Source organism: Rhinoraja longicauda, chromosome 4, assembly GCF_053455715.1.
Source record: "Rhinoraja longicauda isolate Sanriku21f chromosome 4, sRhiLon1.1, whole genome shotgun sequence".
In the NCBI taxonomy this organism is placed as follows: domain Eukaryota; kingdom Metazoa; phylum Chordata; class Chondrichthyes; order Rajiformes; family Arhynchobatidae; genus Rhinoraja; species Rhinoraja longicauda.
The window spans coordinates 24,062,736-24,076,640 of record NC_135956.1 but is presented as its reverse complement, the minus strand read 5'-3'; the positions used below and the strand labels follow the sequence as shown (position 1 = coordinate 24,076,640).

At 41.9% G+C, this 13,905-nt stretch overlaps 1 protein-coding gene across 1 annotated transcript; it reads left to right on the top strand.

Moving 5' to 3' along the window:
- The first annotated feature begins 4,032 nt into the window (after positions 1 to 4,032).
- snai2 (snail family zinc finger 2) lies at positions 4,033 to 6,966 on the top strand. Its single transcript, XM_078398532.1, has 3 exons — positions 4,033 to 4,261; positions 4,516 to 5,109; positions 6,387 to 6,966. The coding sequence occupies exons 1-3, from the start codon at positions 4,183 to 4,185 to the stop codon at positions 6,566 to 6,568; spliced, it is 855 nt and encodes a 284-aa protein (XP_078254658.1). The 5' UTR covers positions 4,033 to 4,182; the 3' UTR covers positions 6,569 to 6,966.
- Positions 6,967 to 13,905: the final 6,939 nt, after the last annotated feature.

The following is a 13,905-nucleotide window of genomic DNA, read 5'->3' as shown; positions in this document are numbered from 1 at the left end:
TACACCTAGTTATACCTGGTATTCCTCATATCCCTAATTATGTAAATGAACATGAAATGGTAACATACGTTCTCAGGCACTCGGACATTAATGTTGTTCCAAACATATTATTACACCACATGTTATTCCCCTCCACTAATGACATTCATACTGTACCTGTATTGAAAAGCTCTGACTGACAAGCCTATAGACATCCATAGAACTCTGGACCTATTTGCCTTGTCTTGTTTGTTTTGAGATTTTAGGTGGAGGATACTGTTATTCTTTGATTTAAACCAGCTACTGTCTACCTTCGGTTTTAAACCAGCATCTGCAGTTTCTTTCCTACTGTTATTCTTTATCATTTTCATTTTATATTTATTAACTGCTGGTCATATTCAAAACACACGGGATGTCACTTTGCACTTGTCTCTCCCTCCCACTCCCACACAGCTATTTTCTGGATGTTCGATGGAGCTTTGTCTCTGGAATATGTAATCTCACTGTGAACTGGAAACTGTTTCACTGTGCCAGAGGAATGATAGTGTAATCACACCCAACTATTATACATATGCAACATTGACACTGACACTGACTCACACAAGAACTAAAGCAGTTTTTAGTTTCTTTATATATTTTGTAGGATTTAGTATTGTGCTCCCTCTTTCTTTTCTGGATTTGACAATTAGAAATCGTTGCACTCCTTTGCTGATATAAAGACATGATTAAATGAGCCCAGTGGCATGGTTTATTTTTCTGTTTTTGCCAGGGAAGTATTCCCTTGCACCCTGGGGCCAACCATTTGGTTTGAAATTGGAATCAGATGTAGGCAGCTTCCCCTTCCTCGGAGTGGGACATTAGTAATTCACTGGACTCACTGAGGTTTTATATTTATCCCATAAATTACCAATAATTAAATTTGGTTGCACTAATTATCATGGTGAGTTTTGGATTTACGCCCTTACATATCCAGTACTCAAGCTATTAGAAACATAAGGAAATGCAGATGCTGGTTTACAAGAAAAACATTGCGGGAGTAACTCAGCGGGTCAGGCAGCATCTCTGTGGGAAGTGGATAGGTGACGTTTCAGGGGGGAGGGGGGCAGCTGGGAAGGAGGAGGGGTTGGGGACAAAGCCTGTCGAGTGATAGGTGGAAGTTAGACACAGTAACTCAGTAACAGGCAGCATCTCTGGAGAGAAGCAATGGGTGACTTTTGGGGTTGAGACCCTTTTTCGGATACAGGTTTGATTTGCATATGGGTGGACAAAGGCGAGAGATAAGAAGGAGACAGAAGTGTGTCAGAAGAGGAAAGGGGAATGAAATGAAAAACCAGAGGTGGAAGGGGGTGGGGGGACTACATTATTGGCACAAACTACTGTTGTTTGAAGGTTCATTGTATGCTCCTTGGTTTATTAAAATGAATACACTGAAGGAGAATAGAACACTTGAATGCAGTCAGCTGTAGTGTAGAGATGTATTTTCTCAGAATATCATACATAGCAACATAAATAGGCACAGATATTATCAGTTAATTTTGACCAAAAAGAGAAATCATAATAGCATCTTTATGTTTTGCATTTTGTTAGCATGCCACAGCATAATATTCCATCCAGTATATCGTTGTGCCTGGGTAGTGCCTCTTGAATGTGGGCTTTGTAGACTATTTCTGTATACTTGCTAATCGAGGATATGTTTGGTTATGGGAATACCCAAGCAAAATGTCTTGGTTTTGTAAGATAGCAAGATAGACAACTGCTTGATTGGAATGGTTGTCAAGGGTTATGGGGAGAAGGCAGGAAATTGGGATTAGGAGGCAGAGATCAGCCATGATTGTTTGGCGGAGTAGACTCGATGGGCCGAACGGCCTATTTCTACTCCTATAACTTGTGAACTTATGAATACTGTACCAGATTGTATGTAGGAAAAATAATTTCGCCGTGCGTTTGCACATGTGACAATAAAAGCACCATTGCTCCAGGCAATATCAGACACGCTCACATGAATGAATATTCAAAATGAAAGGACGCCTTCCTTCCAAAATGACCAACAATTCTAACTGTAAGTCAAAAAATACATCGTCGCTCTTTGCAACAGGTTGTTCCGCCGCGTCTTCGTACTATTTTCAGCCGCGTGGTGGTGACATTTAATTATCCAAATCACTTAGACCCACTTATCCTGCAGTTTAGTGACTGAGCCAGCAGGAGGGGGTCAGCATGAAGGCAGAAACACTGAACTGAACACTCGCTGAGCTGCAACTGGAGGCAAATGTTTGCACCAGTTTAAGGAATCTGCGTGGTTTAATCCTCATCCCACCTTCTTGAACTGTTGCGCATGCAACCCACCCGACAACAGCCTGGAGTCATGCGACTAGACAGGTGCGCGCAGTCGTTTCAGAAGACGTTTTGCAGACTAATGTTTTCCTCTTAAACATCTGTACGAGCAATGCTTGAACATGAAGTGATCGGCCCTCATCTGCTTGGAGCAACTGCGCTGAAAATTAAGTTAGAAGTTGCAATGCCTCGATAAGTGCACGATATAACCAGTGTTTTTTAAATAAACATTGACATTAAAATAAACATGTCACGACCTTTTAACTTTCTATAACATTTCTACATCGGGAGTCCCAGGCATTTTTACCGGCTCGCTCATTTAAAAAAATAGATTTTGTTTGAATGAAAACGTTTGTACGAATACATGTTTAAGTGGATCACTCCACGAGCTGTTTATAACCTCACTCCAACATGTTCTATTCCCTACACCATTCTGATTAAAATAACTTTAATTTTGCTGACTGTTTATTTCCCATACGCTTTGTTCTGTGACGACGGACAAATAGCCCTTAAATATATCTTTATATGTGAAACGAAGTGAAACGAAGTCTTCGTTTACATTGTTGGCCACAAAGTGTTGGAGTAACCCAGCAGGTCAGGCAGGCAGCATCTCCAGAGAACATTGAGAAGTGACTTTTCGGATTGAGACCCTTCTTCGTAGTGTTGGATTAATTTAAACCTATTATCAGCGGCTGAGACGCCGCTGTTTCCTTTCCCCTTCTAAGAGGCACATTTAAGCAAGTATTTATCCACCTGCCTTCAAGTAAATCTTTACATTTGTTTCTTATATTAAAGTTTTAACAAAAAAAAAGACAATTGTGCAGCGTAGCACAAATTAGAGCGCAACGGTTTAATTGTAGGCATTGGTACATTCACTGTACATTTCTCGTTCACATCCACAAAAGAAATACGATTCCAATCTGCCTTGTAGATGCTAGTTGTATTCCTTAGAACCAAACATAATATTAAATTATATGAACCAGAAACCAAATATTCCTTTGTCTGAAACATTTAATCTGAATTTGTTACGATATTCTGATTATAAAGTAAGGCGTATTTTGGGATATTTATTCCTTTATTTATTTATTCACTGGATGCAATGTTTTGTGCTTTATTTGCATGACCCCTTTCCAGAGAAACGTCTTGCAAAGGGAACTGGCGTTTTTTTCCCCTCCCCTGACGCTGTTTCTTTGCACATCTGTGTTTTCCAAGACTCCGTTTGAAAGGTGTTCGGCCCACTTGACGCCAGAAGGGATAAACACCATGTCTATCAGTGCAAGGAGTGATTTAGGAGAGGAATGCTACGTTCTCCGCGGGGGCAGCAAGTCCTGACAACGCCGTCTCTCTCTCCCTCCCTCTCCCCCCGCCCGCCCCCCCGCCCGGGCAGCACGTCTCACCCCCAGCACCTGTCGCTTGGCGCAAGTCTCCCCCCGCCCCACTGCCTGCTCCATTGGCCGGGGCCGCACGACAGATGCAAATCCGCACAACGCACGCCTTCCCCTTCCCCTTGCACCTGACTCGCGAGTATTTACAGCACATTGCAGGAATGCGCCTCACTCGCGGCTGCTGCACCGCCCTCTCCTGCAACGATTGCTGCAAGACCACCGGCAACCCATCCACCCACCCCCCCCCCCCCCCCTCCTCCTCCTCCTCCTCCTCCTCCCCAAAACTCACCAGCAGCAACTTGCCCGCTGCAGCTAGAAGCGCTCTCCAGCATCAACACGACAACAGCAGCAACAGCAGCAGCAGCAACTTGAAAGAAAATAAAGTGTTGGCGTTTTCGCCCTATAACCTCAGGATTATTTTGCAGTGAATATTACTTGCATCCATCCCCGACCACCCACCCATCCATCACCTCCTCCCCTCCCCAAGATGCCGCGATCATTCCTAGTTAAGAAACATTTTAGCACCAGCAAAAAGCCAAATTATGGCGAACTGGACACGCAAACAGGTAAACTCTGCTCTATGTTGCACTATGCACTGTATATAAACTATTGCAGTTATTATCTGAATAATGCACATAATGCACTGTTATGCTTGATGCAAATATTCTTAGAATAATGCACGTTTTGTTTTGTTATGAAATGCTGTTAAACTCAATGGCAGCAGATGGATTGTTTGAAGTTGCTTTATCTGAATTGACACCGTGCTTTGAAATAGTACTGGGGGCATCACATCACGGTGTGTTTGTGTCTTGTTTTGCAGTCATCATATCTCCATACCTTTACGAGAGTTACCCGATGCCGGTCATCCCACAGCCGGAGATCTTGACATCTGGCGTTTACAATCCCGGGAGCGTCTGGCACAGCGTCTGTTCGGCCCTTCTGCCCTCTCCTGTCCCCAGCGACCCTGTGCCCGCCTCTGAATACACGGCCGTTCAACCCTCGCCCCTGAGCAACGGGAGCATGTGCCCAGCCGCCCGCCTCAGCCCCCGGCACCAGTCCAAGTGTGAGCGGATCGCAGGCACTGCCAACGGCTCGGAGACGTCGGGCAGCGACGAGGAGGAGAGGATCGGCAGACGAGGCTCGGGCGAGAGCGCCTCGGACGCGGAGAAGTTTCGGTGCAACTTGTGCAGCAAGGCGTACTCCACTTTCTCGGGACTGGCTAAACACAAGCAGCTACACTGCGATGCCCAGACGCGAAAATCCTTCAGCTGCAAGTACTGTGAAAAGGAGTATGTCAGCTTGGGAGCCTTGAAGATGCACATCCGGACCCACACACTGCCCTGTGTGTGCAAAATCTGTGGCAAGGCGTTCTCCAGACCGTGGTTACTCCAGGGGCATATCAGGACACACACGGGTAAGTGAGTGTAGCTTGAAATGTAACGGGATGTTTGCTAACCAAGCCGCGCCGTTTACCTGTTTTACTCTTGTGTAAGCAAAATATAAAACATATACCCCCACACACTATGTGCAGGTAGTGATTCCTGGCAAGGATCAAATTGGATGCATCCTCGGCATGTGCAGTTGAGCAAAGTCGCACTGCTTATCGAGTTTACGATTGTTGCAATCCTTACAGGGGAAAAAAAAGACGGAAAATGAGCAGATACCAAGTTGTTTTGAAATGTTTTAAAATAATGAAATTTATTTTGATGTTGCATTTAGGGAAAGGTTTTGGATAAGTATTGCCTGATTTGTAAGGATGGGCTCAAAGACACAACAGAAGTCATTGTTTGAATTGCAACAGAAATGTTGTGGCTGTAAGATTGAGATCGGTCTCCAGGTTGTAATTTCAACACTGCCCCAACAAAGAATAAGCTATTTTTCTCCAGGAAAGGCAGCGTAGTTATGTTGGACCCCTGGTCTAAATGCACCTGCCACCAAAAGACATCATCAACAGTTCCTTCCTACTATTTGTATAAGAAAATAACTGCAGATGCTGGTACAAATCGATTTATTCACAAAATGCTGGAGTAACTCAGCAGGTCAGGCAGCATCTCGGGAGAGAAGGAATGGGTAACGTTTCGGGTCGAGACCCTTGGGTCACCCATTCCTTCTCTCCTGAGATGCTGCCTGACCTGCTGAGTTACTCCAGCATTTTGTGAATAAATCCTTCCTACTATTTGTGAGTTATCAACGCCCAACAAATATTTGGCAGCTGATACAACTTTAGAACATAGAATAGTTCGGTACAGTAAGGGGCCCATCGGCCCACAGTGTTTGTGCTGAACATAATACCAAGTAAAACTGATCTCATCTGCCTGTGCATGATCCATATCATTCTATTCCTGCACTTCCCTGCGCCCAGCTAAAAGCCTCTCAAACGCCACAATGGCATCTGTCTCCCCCAGCCTGGCAATGTGTTCCAGACCCCCACCACTCTAAAAAAAAACTGCCACTCATCTCCATTTATGAATTAAATTAAAACTTTGAATTTTATTATAATAGTAGTTTAAATATATATATGTACTAATTCCATGTAAGTTCATGGTATTTAAAACACATTTTATTCATGTAAATTGAAGTACAATTGTTTAGCATAAGGAGACAGAAACAAGCTTTAGAAATTAGTACAGCAATTATGATTTACTCTGACAAATCTGCAAAATAACTGAATAATGTTTTTATTCCATTCAGGTGAGAAGCCTTTCTCTTGCCCACACTGCAGTAGAGCATTTGCTGATCGATCTAACCTGAGGGCACATCTACAAACTCATTCAGATGTGAAGAAATATCAGTGCAAAAACTGTGCCAAAACTTTCTCCAGAATGTCACTTCTTCACAAACACGAAGAATCAGGATGCTGCATTGCACACTGAGAAACATGGATTATATTAAGGACTAATTATGTTTGCAAGCTCACTATACAAGTATCCTAACTGCTCTCTGTTCCATCAAGATATAATAATTTTCAATTACTGAAGCGACCTTTTATAATTTACATGTCGGGGACAAGTCTTGGAAAAATAAGTTGTGATTAAGAATATTCAAACTATGCACAGCACCATGAAGTGCAATATCATTTGGAATAATCCCTTTGTGCCTTCAATCAACACAGCTGCACATTGTGTGACTATATAATGTAAATAGTCTATTTTTGTATTTGGATTCATTAAATATGAAAATGAACTAAATGCAGAAGTGCAACAAGACAAAGTTAATGACAAAGATTTATTTGTTACAGCCTGCACGCTGATATGTTTAGCCATGTATTTTTCACCTACTTTTTATAAAAAAAATAAACATGTTTTGACTTTATAATAAAACTATTTTTAAATATCTCGTTCTGTCATATCCGTCTACCCAATGTCAGGGAATGGGATGTTAGGCGTCAGCCAGACCTCAGCATACGAATGTCCCTACAGGATGGGTTTTGTTTCTGTGAATTCCTGATTGTTAATTACCATCTGTTTCAGATCAAAGTGTAAGGTATTTGGATCCACTGAGCACACCACAGGACACTGTTCAGGAAATAATAATTTTCCTGTTCAGGTGTCTCACAAACTGGAAAGTAAATTGAATTGTACCCCTTCTGAAATGTTTAACACATAAACAGGCTGTTAAAATACCTGCCTATTAAAAGGAAAATAACTGCAGATGCTGGTACAAATCGAAGGTATCACAAAATGCTGGAGTAACTCAGCAGGTCAGGCAGCATCTAGGAGAGAGAATGGGTGATGTTTCGGGTCGAGACCCTTCTTCAGACTGAAGAATGTGAAGACTGAATGTGCCTATTAAAAGGAAATGCACAATGTCTTAATTAGACTGGTGGTAAGCTTATGTAAGGCCTCCACATCATAAATAATGATTGACACAAAAAGCTGGAGTAACTCAGCGGGACAGGCAGCATCTCTGGAGAGAAGGAATGGGTGATGTTGCGGGTCAAGACCCTTCTTCAGGCTTCTTATCGAGTCCACATTGCAAGATTAGAAATTGTTCAGCCAGAGCTGAACACACTTGTTGGCATCTGCATACAATGGCATCTTGTGCATGTAGTGGCAGTAAGATTGGTGGAAACAGGCCCGCGACGTGAACGCTCTTTCCTTGACCCCTTCTTCAGACTGAGTTACTCCAGCTTTTTGTGTCTTTGGTTTAAACCAGCATTTGCAGTTCCTTCTTACATATATAATAAATAATGTCTGACCTTTAAATCTGTGAATTATATTCATTTTTGTTTTGCTTTGGAGTTTTCCTTGTTTGAATTGTGGTTCTGTGCACAATTGGAAATTATATATAAACTTTTACACTTGGCCTCATCTTTTTATAACAAAGTTCTGTCTGTCAAAGACCATGGATATATATGCTCATTGTTGGATGTGAGCTTCCCCATTTCCCCTACAAGAATTAGAGCAACTAATTTATTTAGTTACATATATTGGAGCTAGGTATTGTTCTCTCCAAGCATGTTAACCAGAGATTCCCTCCAGATCCCAGAAATTCCCATTTTTGTTTATCGACATGCTCCTTCCCATTCTGTAATTTTCACAATTTTTTTAACAATGAATTCCAGAAGTTTATAAAAATGTAACATTGGTATCCCATTAATCAAATAAGAGTACCGTCTGCTGAGTAAATGTATGAGTATAACTGGATCAGCGTACACAGATGTGGATTAGATTGTCTAAAAACAAAGTCTAGTCCACAAAAATGGAGAGACAATGTCGTTCTATACCAAGTGAGAAGAATGTGAACTGCCACTTGAGAGATAGTCAAGTTACAAGCTGACATGTGGAGACAGGAAATAGTATAGTTTAACAATTTGATGTAATCTTTAACAATCCAATTATCACATTAAATCATTCAATTCTGCACTTGATTAAGAGTGTTTTGAGGGGTCCTTTCCAAGTATAAAAGAAATTATGGTCAGGATAATTATTTGAATGTCACTGAATTAACACCTGCCATTCAATTACTATTTGGAATGTTTCAGCCACTTATGGCTGACTGGGCACCGCAAATCTTTCATATCTGAGGAAAATACTTCAACCTTTAATATTTTACACGATGAACAAATCTTTCCAAAGCTGGTTAGGCAATAGGCAATCTGACTATCAAATTCTGATGTCTTAAACAATGAACTAACAATGCCTGTTTACTTTAGACCAGAGTCAGAACTTCAAACAATGGGCTTTATTTCTCCCTGGGGGGGGAGGGGGGATTGGTGTGATAGACGTGTTAGTGTAAATCGTGGATTGATTGGATCAATTGAAGACTCCAGCAAAGGCTTTACATAAGTCTGTGCTTTCAGTTTGTGAAATTATCCGATTAGCTTGAAAAGTAGCATGTAATTAATATATTGATCAGGAATCTCACACAGGCATTGCTTTGAAGGTCTACGTTTTGGCCTTTTTGAATGGTTTCTAATCTATTCCGACCTCAAATTTGACAGTCATCTATGCACAGCAAAAAAAGAACTATGATTTCACTTGGAAGTTGTTAAATCACAGCAACACCAGTGCAAAATCAAACACTTTAATCTATTCCCAGCTTGGTCTCAATTGCAGGAAATGGCACAACAAGCTACTTAATGTAAATGGCACCAGTTAACTTGTCTTTACATGTAGTTGATCGTTGATACAATCAACTTGCAGAAATAGGTCTATCTTTGTTAAATAGTCTAAAGAAAGCTTAACATTTACAGCCCCTAAATACTTCTTAGTAAATTCAGTAAATATCTTTTATTATGAATTGTACATTTTTTTTATTCTTTGGCATAATATTTCTTATAACATTGATTCTTTAATATTTTGCATACTAGTATAAAACAATGGAACATTAAAACATAGTTAATTTAAGATTAAAAACAACTAACGACACAGCTATGTACCATTAAATGGCAGATTTAATATACATGGGTAGGAAGGAACTGCAGATGCTGGATTATACCAAAGAATTTACACAAAATGCTGCAGTAACTCAATGGGTCAGGCAGCATCTCTGGAGAAAAAGTTAAATGTACATTGTAATTGTATACCCTGGATGTGCATCAGAGCTAACCTGGGCACATACCAAGAAAGATATTTGCCTTTCACACATGAAGGAAGTCTTATGTATGGAAGGACTATGTAGTAAATAGTAGGAGTGCATTAGTGAATGTAATTAAACAAAATTCCAGTTACCAATTAGCAGCGTGAATGACATTTTCCATGATTATGGCCCTGATCATGGCCCTGTTACCTTTTCTTCCTCAGATTTTCAACATATTATCAATCATACCTGGTACCTGAACCTCCCTCTCTTTTCTGGCTTGGTTCCCACTTGCTCAACTAAATCTTAGCCAGTGCATCTTCAACAATGGTTTCCTCTGGAACATCCAACAATCTATCCAGATTCCTCAGCTACATGCTGTCCCTTAGTGGCGATGTCCATAGTCAAAGGGTGTCCTTCCATCTGCTGACAACATGTTCTCCGCTACCATTCTTGAAACTTCCACTGGCTCAGTATTATCATCAGTCTGCTTGTCCAACAGAAAAATATAAACACCTTGAATTTATGTAATGCCTTTTTGTGAAGTACTGCAAGGTTCTCTACAAAAGAATATCCGGTCTAAATTTTGCATTGGAGATATTAGGGTAGGTAACCAAAACTTTGTCAAGAGGATGTATCAATGGATGTATTCAAGAGCGAGTTAGATATAGCTCTTAGGGCTAAAAGAATCAAGGGATATGGGGAGAAAGCAGGAATGGGGTACTGATTTTGAATGATCACCCATGATCATGTTGAATGGCAGTGCTGGAACGACGGGCCAAATGGCCTACTTCTGCACCTATTTTCTATGTTTCTAGGTCTGTTTCAAGAAAAATCTCTAAAGAGGAAGTAGAGACACAGAGGTTAAGGGAAGGAATTCCAACACAGGACCTGGACTGTTGAAGCCAAACCTACCAATGGTGAAGTGATGAAAATGGTAGATGCCCAGGACACCAAAATTAAATATTTCAGGTTTCATTCACAATAAACTTACACATGGAAAAACTTTCTTGCAAGTAAATTGACATACCGGAAGGAGATTTCAGTGTTTTGAATCACCAGCAAACTACACGGAATCCAAACAACCTTCATAGAAACATAGAAACATAGAAAATAGGTGCAGGAGTAGGCCATTTGGCCCTTCGAGCCTGCACCGCCATTCAATATGATCATGGCTGATCATCCATCTCAGTATCCTGTACCTGCCTTCTCTCCATACCCCCTGATCCCTTTAGCAAAAAGGGCCACATCCAACTCCCTCTTAAATATAGCCAATCAACTGGCCTCAACTACCTTCTGTGGCAGAGAATTCCACAGACTCACCACTCTCTGTGTGAAGAAATGTTTTCTCATCGGTCCCAAAAGACTTCCCCCTTATCCTTAAGCTGTGACCCCTGGTTCTGGACTCCCCCAACATCGGGAACAATCTTCCCGCATCTAGCCTCTCCAACCCCTTAAGAATTTTATATGTTTCTATAAGATCCCCCCTCAGTCTTCTAAATTCCAGCGAGTACAAGCCCAGTCTATCCAGTCTTTCCTCATATGTAAGTCCCGCCATCCCAGGGATCAATCTGGTGAACCTTCTCTGTACTCCCTCTAAGGCAAGAACGTCTTTCCTCAGGTTAGGAGACCAAAACTGCACACAATACTCCAGGTGCGGTCTCACCAAGGCCCTGTACAACTGCAGCAGAACCTCCCTGCTCCTAAACTCAAATCCTCTTGCTATGAATGCCAGCATACCATTCGCTTTCTTCACTGCTTGCTGCACCTGCATGCTTGCTTTCAATGACTGGTGCACCATGACACCATGACACCCAGGTCACGTTGCATCTCCCCTTCTCCCAATTCAGGTAATACTCTGCTTTCCTGTTCTTGCCGCCAAAGTGGATAACCTCACATTTATCCACATTATATTGCATCTGCCATGCATTTGCCCACTCGCCTAATCTATCCAAGTCACTCTGCAGCCTCCTAGCATCCTCCTCGCAGCTAACACTGCCACCCAGCTTCGTGTCATCCGCAAACTTAAAGATGTTGCATTCAATTCCCTCGTCCAAATCATTAATATACACTGTAAATAACTGGGGTCCCAGCACTGAGCCTTGCGGTACCCCACTAGTCACTGCCTGCCATTCCGAAAAGGACCCGTTTATTCCTACTCTTTGCTTCCTGTCCGCCATCCAATTTTCTATCCACCTCAACACTGAACCCTCAATACCGTGTGCTTTAAGTTTGTACACCAATCTCCTATGTGGGACCTTGTCGAAGGCCTTCTGAAAGTCCAGATATAACACATCGACTGGTTCTCCCTTATCCACTCTACTAGTTACATCCTCGAAAAATTCTATAAGATTCGTCAGACATGATTTGCCTTTGGTAAATCCATGCTGACTTTGTCCGATGATTTCACCACTTTCCAAATGTGATGCTATCACATCTTTAATAACTGACTCTAGCATTTTCCCCACTACCGATGTTAGGCTAATTGGTCTATAATTCCCCGTGTTCTCTCTCCCTCCCTTTTTAAAAAGTGGGGTTACATTAGCTACCCTCCAGTCCTCAGGAACTACTCCAGAATCTAAAGAGTTTTGAAAAATTATCACTAATGCATCCATTATTTCTGAGGCTACTTCCTTAAGCACTCTGGGATGCAGCCTATCTGGCCCTGGGGATTTATCTGCCTTTAATCCATTTAATTTACCTAACACCACTTCCCGACTAACCTGGATTTCCCTCAGTTCCTCCATCTCATTAGACCCCCGGTCCCCCGCTATTTCCGGCAGACGGTTTATGTCTTCCTTAGTGAAGACAGAACCAAAGTATTTGTTCAATTGGTCTGCCATCTCCTTGTTCCCTATGATCAATTCACCTGTTTCAGACTGCAAGGGACCTACATTTGCCTTAACTAATCTTTTTCTCTTGACATATCTATAAAAGCTTTTGCAGTCTGTTTTTATGTTCCTTGCCAGTTTTCCCTCATAATCTATTTTCCCTTTCCTAATTAAGCCCTTTGTCCTCCTCTGCTGGACTCTGAATTTCTCCCAGTCCTCTGGTATGCTACTTTTTCTGGCTAATCTGTATGCTTCATCTTTTGTTTTAATACTATCCTTGATTTCCCTTGTTAGCCACGGATGCACTACCTTTCCTGGTTTGTTCTTTTGCCAAAGTGGGATGAACACTTGTTGTAGTTCATCCATGCGACCTTTAAATGCCTTCCATTGCATGTCCACCGTCAACCCTTTCAGCATCAATCGCCAGTCTATCTTGGACAATTCACGCCTCATACCCTCAAAGTTACCTTTCTTTAAGTTCAGAACACTTGTTTCTGTATCGACTTTTCACTCTCCATCCTAATGAAGAACTCTACCATATTATGATCACTCTTGCCCAAGGGGCCTCGCACAACAAGACTGCTAACTAACCCTTCCTCATTACTCAATACCCAGTCTAGAATGGCCTGTTCTCTCGTTGGTTCCTCGACATGTTGGTTTAGAAAACCATCTCTCAAACATTCCAAGAAATCCTCTTCCTCAGCACCCCTGCCAGTTTGGTTCACCCAATCTATATGTAGATTGAAGTCACCCATTATAACTGCTGCACCTTTAGTGCATGCATTTCTAATTTCCTGCTTGATGCCATCCCCAACCTCCCTACTGCTGTTAGGTGGCCTGTACACAACTCCCACTAGCGTTTTCTGCCCCTTAGTGTTTCGTAGCTCTACCCATATCGATTCCACTTCCTCCAAGCTAATGTCCTTCCTTTCCACTGCTTTAATCTCCTCTCTAACCAGTAACACTACCCCACCTCCTTTTCCTTTCTGTCTATCCCGCCTGAATATAGAATATCCCTGGATGTTGAGCTCCCAGCCTTGGTCACCCTGGAGCCATGTCTCCGTAATCATAATCATTAATAACTATCTCCACATTTAATTCATCCACCTTATTACGTATACTCCTTGCATTGAGACACAAAGCCTCAACTGGACTGTGGTTCCTCCAGTTACACATTGGGAAGGAAATGAGCTTAATCATGTACACTGTGCTGACGCCATTACCAACTTAACTCTGCCACAAACTGAACTTTGAATCCTACATTCCCTCATTCACAGAGAATCCTGACTTCCAGCTCCAAAATTTTCTCTCCACTCCTGCCTCATCACCATCTGTTACTGAAAACCTATTATATATTT